Source organism: Prunus avium, chromosome 1 (assembly GCF_965620075.1).
Source record: "Prunus avium chromosome 1, drPruAviu1.hap1.1, whole genome shotgun sequence".
Taxonomy (NCBI): domain Eukaryota; kingdom Viridiplantae; phylum Streptophyta; class Magnoliopsida; order Rosales; family Rosaceae; genus Prunus; species Prunus avium.
The window spans coordinates 8,608,884-8,620,827 of record NC_142284.1 but is presented as its reverse complement, the minus strand read 5'-3'; the positions used below and the strand labels follow the sequence as shown (position 1 = coordinate 8,620,827).

General features: G+C 34.8%; 1 protein-coding gene across 1 annotated transcript; it reads right to left on the bottom strand.

Annotated features, from left to right (window-relative positions):
- Window positions 1-8,430: 8,430 nt before the first annotated feature.
- LOC110750682 (protein FAR-RED IMPAIRED RESPONSE 1-like) lies at window positions 8,431-10,708 on the bottom strand. Its single transcript, XM_088247390.1, has 4 exons — window positions 9,418-10,708; window positions 9,197-9,332; window positions 8,817-8,928; window positions 8,431-8,677 (listed from the first exon to the last, which is right to left on the bottom strand). Exons 1-2 carry the CDS (start codon window positions 10,665-10,667, stop codon window positions 9,239-9,241), a joined length of 1,344 nt encoding a protein of 447 aa, XP_088103516.1. The 5' UTR covers window positions 10,668-10,708; the 3' UTR covers window positions 8,431-8,677; window positions 8,817-8,928; window positions 9,197-9,238.
- Window positions 10,709-11,944: the final 1,236 nt, after the last annotated feature.

Here is an 11,944-nt window from a genome sequence, read left to right as displayed (position 1 = left end):
TAAGAGGAAGGCTCAAACTTTGTTTGAGGGAACTTATGCTCAACAATACGACAAGTTATGGGAGTCTTGTGAAGAGATTAGACCGACTAATAACAGCAGCAGTACGTTGATGAAGGTGGATCCTCCTCATTTTCAAAGGCTTTATTTGTGTTTGGACGCATGCAAAAAGGGGTTTATAGTATGTTGTAGACCTTTAATAGGTGTTGACACATGTCACCTAAAGGGAACATTTCAAGGTAAATATTTTTAGTATTTTTATTTGGCATTAACTTATGTAGATGTGATATTAATTTAATATATATTTCTATATATACTATATATTTGTTTCTTTACATAGTATGTAATTCAATATAATGGCAGGGTAATTACCCCCTAAGCTATTTTTTTTGGGATAAATTAAGGACTTAATTTTATAAAAATGGTTAATTGGTGACTCCCCGTCAATTTTTTGGTTTTCCTTCAATATTAGGGGTGAATTCTTAATTTCCTTTTAAAAAGAGAAAATTAAAAATTAAAAAGCCCATCCCATTGTGCACAACATAGCTTACGCTCCCCCCTCTTCCGCCTTCCCCTGCCCCCTCTGCCCCCGCCCCCTGCGCGCTCTCTCTCTCTCTCTCTCTCTCTCTCTCTCTCCAACACAAACTAGGAATCCTCAAGTTTTGGTCTTTATCTGAATGCTTTCAATCTTCGGACTCCTCATCTTGACAGCACACGTTACTCCTAATCCAGACTGAATTTACATCCTCTCTCTCTCTCTCTCTCTCTCTCTCTCTCTCTCTCTCTATATATATATATATAGGGCCAAAGAGCCTTGATAGCACACGTAACTCCTAAACCTGACTTATTTTACATTCTCTCTCTCTATATATATAGGACCAAAGAGTTGCATATTCGAGAGAAGTAAAAGAAAAAAAAGAATCAGAGGAATCCTAGAATCAACAATAATGAATTCTGAAGCTTTTTTTGCTGAAACTGGCAGCACCAGTTGGACGAGGTTTTTAGGCCTACTGCTGTTAATGCCAGGGGCTCTAATACTGGCGATGGTTTGTTGTGAGATGTCATTGTTGAAGGCGGTGATGTTATTGGTTGCGGTTTTCGTGTATGCTTCAACTGTGTAAGTGGCATGTTTTAATAATATTTTAGATCAAAATTTTAAGTTATTTCAATTTTGGTTGTGGTTCTCATAAATACAAGCTCACACGATTTTGTGTATGCGAGAGACTTTTTTAAACATGGCTCACACGATTTCTCATAAATACAAGCTCACACGATTTTGTGTATGCAAACATGGCTCCGTCAATTAAAGACCAAGCTCGACAACGGCGGGACTATAATGCGGAGATTTTGTGCGGAGGTTACTTACGGAGACTACTTTCTGGCCCGTTAGATTGATCAAAAGGCTAACATTAATATCCTCTTTATGCTACAACCGGGTTAAAATTACCCATCACAAAAACTACAACCCGGAACTTCTCTCTCATCTCTCTCCTTTTGCAAGGTCAACACTGATGATTGTCAGAGTACTGGAATTATTAGTGCTGGTGGTTTATTACGCAGCTGGTGCTTGGCTTAAGGGATTTTCTGTGAAAACCCAACAGTCACCACCCATCCCCCTCTCCTTCCGGCGAAAACCCAACAGTCACAACCATCGCACTCAAACCCAACCCACCACAACCTACTCCATATCCAAGTTTTGGAGAGAGAGAGAGAGAGAGAGAGAGAGAGAGAGAGAGCATCTGGGTTTTTTTTTCTTTTTGGATCAGATCTGAGTATTGTTTAGATTTCATGTTTTTTCTTGGTTTAATGTCACAGTTAGCATTTTGATTTTGATTTGGGGGTACTCTGTTTCTGTGTTCATCTGTGCAGTGGGGCTCTATTTGTTATAGATCTCTGGTTGCTCTGTCAAATTTTATAGAAAAACTGGGTTATTGAGAACGTTATGTTGTATATATATATGTATAGAGAGAGAGAGAGAGAGAGAGAGAGAGAGAGAGAGAGAGAATATGGTTGGGGATGGGTTGGCTTCGCTGGTTTTTTTTTCTAAGTTGGCTGGCGTTTTGGGGCTGGAAAAAGGGAGAGAGAGCTGGGTGTGGGGTGGGATGGTCGTGGTGGAGGCGTGGCTAGCAGGCTAGGGTAGTTAGAATCGAGGGGAGGTAGTGGGATGCGCTGGGATGAATGAATTTCCTCCCTCTTTTTTTTCCCTCATAATTCTTTTTTTTTTAATGAAATTTGAAAAAGCATTCTTTCTGGGTTTGGGTCTTAGCCATATTTGTATTTTTTTTCTTTTGGTGGGACAAGATAATATTCCAAGAGATGCATATTGAGCCAGTACAAGTTGATCTGGAAGATTTCTGAAGGCATAAGAAGTAAGAGCACAAGCATCATGTGATTCAATTTGGGTTGGGTGTACTGATAAGAGTATGGCTGTCTGGGGTAGGGGGTTGGGAGGGGGCTGGGGTTGTGATTTAAAAGAAGAAAGAAAAAGGGATGGGGCGGGTTCACTTGTTTTTCCTTTCTTCGGGGTTGTTGGTGCTCTGGCTTGGAAAAGGTAGAGAGAGCGAGCAGGGGTTTGGGGTGGGCGAAGGGTGAAAGGGAGAAAGAGAGAGAGAGTTGTAGGTTTTTTTTAAGAATAATCTTTTAGCAAATACAATTTTTTATATATTTAAATTATGTTTAAAATATATATTTTTCATTTAAATCCACGTGACATTGCAAAATAATAGTCATTTAAGATAAAAGCAATATAATAATAAAATAAAATTTTGGTACAGAGGAGAGAAGGGCAATATAATAATAATTTAGGGTAAAAGGAGATAAAAAAACAATTTAGGGTAAAAACTAATATAATAATAATTTAGGGTAGATAATAATAGTTTATGGTAAAAAGGAATATAATAATAATTTAGGGTAAAATGCAATATAATAATAATTTAGGGTAAATAACAAAATAATAATAATTTAAGATTCATAATAATATAATAATAATTCAAGATTCAAACAATATAATAATAATTTAGGGTAAATAATAATATAATAACAATGAAATGTGGCGCAATCGTAGAACGCCAACTGTCGAAAACAATGACAGCTCTCCTTTCTGGGACTGCCACATGTGATTCCCCATAATTTAATATTACTTTTTTGGGATTTAACTTCTAAAATTCATAATAAATAAATTAAATATCTAAAAAATACACCAGAAAGTCCTATAAACTCCTTGTGGCATTCTCTATGCCCTCAAGCTCTAAAAATATAACTTCCACTTATAAAAATATACATTGATGACAAAAACTCAACTTTGTTTCTAAACAATCTAAAACACTAGTAGATGTTTCATAATATAACACTTAAGTTATTTGAACAAACGATTACTATGAACTCCAATATGTTAAATCATGATTTTGGACCTCCATAATTGAGGATGATGTCGTGAGGAGTTTGTAGCAATTTTCGGTGTATTTTTATGATTTTTAATTTATTTATTATGTATTTTAAAAGTTAAATACTAGAAAAATAATATTAAAGGGTATAGACCAATCGTGGGTTGCCACTTGTTGGGAGAAACACTGACGGAGCCACCTTCAGCTACTGCCACGTATCGCTCAATATGATTTAATATTATTTATCTTGAATTTAACTTCTAAAATTCATAAAAAATTTATTAAAAATTCAAAAAATACACCGAAAATTCCTAGTAACTCTTTGTGACATTCTTTGCACCTTCAAGCTCTAAAAGTATAATTTTTAAATTATAAAAATATAAAATGATAACGAAAACTCAAATTTGTTTGTAAACAATGTAAAAATATTAGTTGATGTTCTATAACTTAACACTCATGTCCTTTGATCCAACAATTACCTTAAACTCATATATGTGAAATCATGATTTTGGACCTCCTTAATTGAGGAAGATGTCGTGAGGAGATTGTATCAATTTTTGGTGTATTTTTTTGATTTTTAATTATTTTAAAATAATTTTTAAAGATAAACTTCAAAAAAGTAATAAAAATGATATGTGGTGCAATCGGAGGATGCCACCTCTTGGACACCTTCAACGCTGCCACTTGTCGACCTATACCATTTAATAGTATTTTTCTTGGATTTAATTTCTAAAATTCATAATAAATTAATTAAAAATCCAAAAAATACACCGAAAATTCTTATGAACTTCTTGTGACATTATCTACGTCATCAAGCTCTAAAAATATAATTTTTATTTATAAAATTGTCAAGTGATAACAAAAACTCAACTTTATTTCTAAGTAATTGAAAACACTAGTTGATGTCCTATAACATAATACTCATGTTCTTTAATCCAACGATAACCTTAAACTCAAATATGTGAATCATGATTTTTGACCTTCATAATCAAGGATGATGTCTTGAGTAGCTTTTAGCAATTTTCGGTGTATTTTTCTGATTTGTAATTATTTTTTAAAGAATTTTTAAATATAAAATTGGAAAAAGTAATCAAAATGACATGTGGAGCAATCGTGGTACGCCACCTGTTGGAAGCACTGAGGGCGCCACCTTCAGCTGCTGCCACATGTTGCCCTATACTATTTAATATTATTTTTCTTAGATTTTACTTATAAAATTCATAATTAATTAATTAAAAATCCAAAAAATACACCGAATATTCCTAAGAACTCCTTGTGACATTCTCTACACCCTCAAACTATAAAAGTAAAATTTTCACTTATAAAAATGTAAAGTGATAATGTAAACTCAAATTTGTTTCTAAACAATATAAAACACTAGTTGATGTTTTGTAACTTAACACTCGTGTTCTTTGATTCAACAACTACCTTGAACTCAAATATGTGAAAACTCTTGAAACAATAGTAATAAATAGTATGAAAATCGAAAAAATGCCCCGAAAATTGCTCCGGCCTTCTTGTAATGTTATAAAACTTAGGGAAGCTATAAATCATCCATTTCATAATGAAAAAATTCAAACGCCTTTTGATAACTCATTTTCCTCTCAACCATAGCTATATATACTTATTAACTTCAACTTTAATAACCTACATCAACAAGCATCTCCTGTGAAAGTTCGGAATTTTTTGATAACTCACTTTCCTTTCAACCGTAAAAATATATTTTGCAATAACCAACATTATAAGTATATTTCCTTAATATTCATTGTCTAATTTTTAATAACACAAGTATTAGTTTCCTTTCATATATAAGGTTGTAAAAGTATCTGTTTTGTTATAATAATCTACATATATAATAATTCGACAACGTGTAGGCTCATGTGGGAACTTCTTTTTGCAAACCTCTTCTTGCGGCTCCATCTCAGCCATTTAAGTAATCTCAACGGCTGGGAAGAAAAAGTAAGCTCACACTAGAACTGGGTATGCTGCAGTTTCTCCTTCCTTATCGCGCCTTTTTTTTCCTTCCTTCCGCTATTTAATTCATTTTTAAATTTTAACTACAAACCCCCAAATCTGACAACCCAAATACCCAAAAACTTGTTTTAATTTGTTGAAAATCTCAGAACTGCAGTCACAGTCGCTCCTCCTCTCTTCGCTTACCCAGGCTCAATCTTCACTGGAATCTCGTGGTCGTCACTGTGTGACAAGTAAACCCTTTTATTCCTCTCCATATTCTAACTGGATTCTCTTGGTTATCACTCTGATTTGTGGCTCCTCACAAATGAAGACGATCGTCCACAATCGACAGCCCCTAATCCCAACGGATCGGAACTCAAGCGACTTTGAAATCGTGCAACGAGCAAACCCGACCTTCCTGCATATGAAGAATCGGAATAATCGATCTTAGGCTTCAACGATGAGGTCAACGTGTTCCGCTTCTTCGAGGCGAAGTGCACCATCGACGACTGTAAATGCCCGCAGTCAAACTAGTGAAACAAGCGGCCCTCGAAACGGCGAAACCCAAACAAGGTCGTCGCAGGAGAGTAGGCATCTCAATCCCCAATGTTTGGGCGATTGAGAATCTCACTTCTCAATCTCTTCTAGGAAGTGAGAGACGACGATGGCATACCTAGAACTAATTGCAATTGCTACAGGTATGCCTTATTAAAAGCCTTTTTAGCACTTGAAATTTGGTAGATAATCAGCCATGTTGCTTTATATTATCATTTCCATCTTTGTCGACCAACAAAATGACGTATTTACTAGAGGGGTAGATGTTTGTCTAGTCTTAGCTTTCTCGAGAGCCACAACATCCCAGTGAACATGTACTCAATTGAAAAAACAACTGACATATTAATATGGTTGTTTTTGTGTAATAAGACATAATTATTAGTTGTGTTTTGGTTTCAAACTTCCTATGACAGTGATAAACTATTGACAGCAGTGACGGGTTGTTGATAAACTATTGATGGGTGACGGATACTATATTGGTGGACTATTGATAAATTATTCACTGGTTATTGATAAATTATTGAGGGGTTGTTGATATATTCCTTATGTCGCTTTCTGTGCATATGTTGCTTTTTCTGCAGTGTTTGGAAACTGATATCAGTAATATGCTAAATCACAATGTAATCAAATACATAAAGGAAAAATATAAAGAAATTGCTTAAATGTATTTTTGGTACTGCTGCATTTTCTGTTGAGTATTCCTCTAAATGTTAAATTGGGATTGTTTTGTTTCTTTTTGGGTTTAATATTGGAATTTTAGCAGCTTGATTTTATTTTTATTGTGTTCATTTAATTTGTGCAGGCCCTTGTTTAAAGCTTTGGTTGCCTTGTGTTCAGAATCACAATGTTGCAACATCACTTGTTTGCCACAAAAATATGTTTCGTAAACACTTCAAAAGGATTCACTGTAGCTTCAACATCGCTTTACTAAAGCTTCCTAAAATTTATTTTATTTTTACTAAGAAGTCTTAATTACTATTTATGGAAATTTGAGTTTGGGAAATTTGAAGTAATAATTGGAGGAAGTGAATCATTTATATTCATTCTACTAATGTCACGCTGTCAAAACAAGTTTTATAAAAGTGTCTGAATGAATTCACTAGAGCGTCATTGGTGCATCATTTTGGGTAATAGAAGAAAATATTAGCACATTGCATAATTTGTAAAGCTCCAAACATGTCATTTTGACTTTTGTCAAAATATGTTTCATAAAAGCATCACAAACGTTTCATTAGGGCTTCAATACTTATTCAAATATGAGAAATTGAATAAGAAAATTTGTACAAAAGAATGCAGGCTATGCAAAAGTCCAGTGCAGAACCAAAATATTATCATAACTTTAGATTCTATAAAAGGGAAGGAAATTTCATTGAAATGGAAAAACTTCCAACTTTGAAGGCAAGGAAATATGCTGAAAGAGTTGTGAGTATTGAAACAGATGATGTAATATAATCATTCAACGTTGTCATCTTTGCCAAACCAAAAGGCAATCTAAAAACCTTGCACCTGACCATCGTACCACAGCCACGCATCTATCCAATTGTTTATTTGTTTTGACATCAAAATTGATTTAAAGCCTAAAATATGAAGTAACTGTCACAAGGAGTTCGTATGATTTTTTTTTTGTGAAATTTTGTGATTTATTATGATTTTTGGAAGTTAAAGCATTGTAAAATAGTAATAAATGAAATATAATGACACATGGCAGCGTTTCATAGGTGTGTCATTAGAGTTTCCGATAGGTGTCAGTATCGCGTAACGCGCCACTCGTCATTAGAGCTTCATTCTTGTGTCTTTCCCTTTAAAAATTCACAAAAAATGAATACAAAATCCAAAAAATGTACCAAAAGCAATAAGGGGTGGAGGTAATGGATGTTATGGTGGTCATCCATATTCCATAGATTTATAACAAGGAGTTTTTAGAAATTTTTTGTACATTTTTTGGCTTTTGTATTCATTTTTTGTGAATTTTTTAAGGTAAAGACACAAGAATGAAGCTCTAATGACACGTGGCGCATTACGCGATACTGACACCTGTCCGAAACTCTAATGACACACCTATGAGGGTCAGATTCTAGTACAACAGAGTACAATAGATTCACTTAGAATTGCTTTTTCTGAGCCATTAGATTAAATCCAACGGTGTTCTCACATAGAGGTTCTCAAAAACAAGTCCCCACCAGAGAATAGCCCAATTGGACAATGGTTTAAAGTCGTCATGGGTGCGTGCGTCTAGATCTTTGAACACGTCAAAGGTGTTCAATGAGTTGTGAATATGACGCTGCATGGGGAATCAGTAAAGTATCTCTATCATGTCCAATCACATAAAATGATGGCGTACTTTTTCTGAAAAACCTCACACATCAGTCATAAGCATTTTAAAATATTACTGAATATTTTTCCTTGTCTATATGAGTGATTATATCTTCACTCTAATTTTTTTTTCTCAGTATATGTTTACTTTGAGGGATTCCACAAACATAGAGTATAAAGAAAGATAACAAAAGTAGCAGATGAACAAATACAAACAACAACATATAACTAGTACAAAATAATCTCATAACCTTGTCACAAAATTTCATGTATCCTTCAGATAGCAATGTTTACAAAATCGTGGACTATTGGAGTTTTTGTATTGCCAATGTATAGTCTCCTATTGCTCTAGTATTGGCACTATATAGCCTCCAATTGCCTTCATTTTGCCACTGCATTGCCCCCAATTGCCTTTATATTGCCACTGTATTACCCCAAATTGCCTTTGTATTACCATAAAAGGCAATAAATGGCTATACAAAGACAATGAACAATCAATACACAGTTAATAAGCTTGCAATAACAAGCTATATTCAAACAATATACACGTAATATACATGCAATATACACCGAATGTGTATCTTTTCTCAAAAAAGGATGTGATAGCCTTACATGTGCACCGTCAAAATTAAGAGTTGATAGGTCCAACTCTCATAAAAAACAGCCAAATTGATGAAGGTTCTCAATGACAACAATCTTCCATAAGCCAAAAATCTGGGTCCAACTGTCATTAAAAAAAAAGAGTCAAATATCTCAAGAGAGAGATTATTGAAAGGAAAGAAAAATCCTAAAACACCTAACATCAGAAAAATACAAAGGCAAAAGAAAGCAAGAAAGCAAGGCTCCAATAAATTAACACCACCAATCGAGAAACAAAAAAACTTTAGAGAAAACCAAAACCAATCAAGGAAAAAACACAAAAGCTGATACAAAACGAAACAACACAAAATAATAAGATTTCTTACTATTGAATCATATTTCAAAATGCTCACCAATATTGACGGAAAATGAGCTTCGTATAGTAGAAACATAAATCACTTGGTAGGTCCGTGCATGCTATCAAATTCATCGAATAACGGGTCACTAAGATTGATCGGAGTTGATTCTTCATTCTCTGACGGGGATGTCCTGCATAAACACCAAGCATAATATTACAATAAAATAAACCACTTGGAATTTTAGCTATTATTTATAAATATTTGTACAATCTTACGGTGTGTTCGCCATTCTTGGACATCGTCTTATATCATGACTAGTTTGTCCACACTGCTGACAATGTCGGATCCCTCGCTCCATTCCTTTTTCCTTTGCTCCCTTTACTCGTTTTGAGCTTCCTTTGTGCGTTACTCTCTTAGGGTCCTTCAAATATCGTGTTTGGGACCCTCCAACTTTGCTTGGACTGACCCCATCATTCAATAACTTCAATGTCACCCGCGTATCGTTTAGATTATTCGACAATAGCTCACAACCTTCTTCGGACATTAAAGCATGCTCAATTACATCTGAAGCAAGTATGGACATTCTACTTCGCTTTATTAGGAGAGAACTGTTCTCACAATCTTTAATTTCATTGCCATTTGAATCTGACACAAATCCAGATTTTGCAGTTTTCTTCCATCTATTCAAAATGTATTTATTGGGCAGATATTCAATTTGCTCTCTTTTTAACAATGCCAGTGCATGGCAGCAAAGAATCCCAATAAATTCAAATCCTTTACAGCTACACGACCATTGATCGAAATATTTATCATATACAACTTCTGTCACTCTTGTTTTCCCCCTTTTCCTTTCACTCACTTTATAGATAGCTTTGGAAGCATCATCCATTTTCAGTTCCATGAAACACGGTAAACTTTGCATTAGCTCCTGTTCAAACTTTTGGAACATTGCCTTTGTGTATATTTCAGCCATTTGTTTATCCATTGTCATCAATAGAGCACATTGAGGCTTTTCAAATGCATCAATGTGATCAGCAAGTAACTCATTTTGACGTTGATGGGAAAGTGCCCTTTGAAATCGTGTTATGAAATCCATTAATGAATTTCTCCTTGATATATATTGCTTGAAAAATGCATGAGAGCCTTCTGCTCTTTGACTACTTGACATTCCAGCAGCAAAAACATGTTTTACATAGGCTGGAACCCATGATTTTCGCAAATCAAAAACTGAACTTAGCCATGGATGGTCAGTCAAACCAGATTTTGTAACGATTGCATGCCACTTTTCTTCAAATTCATCTATATTGTCAATCTCCCAGATGGTTTCCTTAAACTCTTTCCAATATTCCTCATAAGCAATCCGTGGTAGTTTATCAGAGAACTTGGTTGTGATGTGCCATATGCAAAGTCGATGAAATGTAGTGGGGAATACTTCAAAAATCGCTCTAGCCATAGCTGCATCTTGATCTGTAATGATCATTTTTGGCTCACCACCTGGCATGGCTTTCTTAAACTCCTCAAACATCCAAATAAATGACTCAGTCGTTTCCTTACTTAAAAATGCACAAGCTAAAACAATAGTCTGACCATGGTTATTAACCCCCAACATTGGTGCAAATGGCAAGCCATATCGGTTCGTGTTGAATGTGGTATCGAGCATAACAACATCTCCATAAAACCCGTATGCTCGTCTAGAAGTTGCATCTGCCCAAAAACATCGAGTAAGCCTGTCATTGGAATCTCCCTCAATCTTGAAATAAAATGATCTATTGTTTTTCTGTTCAGCTAAAAAATACTCAGTCACCAGTTCAACATCATGGTTCTTCATTAGGCTACTTTCATAATATTCAAAATTGTAAATATCCTTTTTGGTAAAACCAATTTTCTCCATTCCTCCAGATTGCACCTCCAAAATACTCATCTTTTTATGAGTAGGTATATCAGCTGAACCGAGTTGTTTTGTGAGTAGCTTTGCAGGTTCTGAAATATGACGGTGTGATCTCATAAAATGCACTCTTTCTTGGGGTGTCATCGTATGATTGTGTCCCTCTACAACGAGAGAGAAAGCATACTGTTTGCACCCAGAAACCTTCACAACAACAACCCTAGCCTTGCAACCACATCTACTTACCCCTCGGTGTCTTTTTATCACCCTAGGCTCTTCTTTTTTAAACACACCTTGTTTGCAACATACAAATTCTTTTCTTAGAATTTCTTTACTGTATTTTTCCCTCCCGCTGGAATGGCGTCGAATACTAAAGCCAGCCAATAACGCATATCTATTGTAGAAATCATAAACGGAATCAAGTGAATCGAACTTCATCCCGACTTTTGGTCTTTCCTCGTTTCTGACTTCAGGTATGTAAATCATTTCATCAATGATTACACAATCATCATTCTCCTCTGAGTCCCCAACCATTTTACTCACATAGATTATTGATACCTTCCATAGCATTTGAATCAAACATTTCAGAAATAGCTAAAACAAAACAAAATAAATATGAAAGCAATTTAAATTTTGTACCATCATCAGTTGAAAACAAAGACATTTATAATGATTTTCTAAAAAAAAACTTACCAGCAACAAATCCAAGAATTTGAATGCAACTCCCCTATGTTATGGAGCAAAATTGATCCTTGCGTTTTTTGCTTTCCTTTTATTGTCTCCTCCATGTTGATTCAATCAAACTTTTCCATGAGAGCACATATAGAAAATTAAGATGCAAACTTGTGTCAACCTGTAGCAAATTATCAATTATTAAAAAGTCATAAAATAAATTGAGGTAAGACAAACCCAAGATG

Coding starts and splice junctions, on each gene's coding strand:
- LOC110750682 (XM_088247390.1), bottom strand. CDS start 10,667: ATGTTTGAGGAGTTTAAGAAAGCCATGCCAGGTGGTGAGCCAAAAATG. Junction 9,333..9,417: donor CCAAGAATGGCGAACACACC/GTAAGATTGTAC, acceptor GTGTTTATGCAG/GACATCCCCGTCAGAGAATG.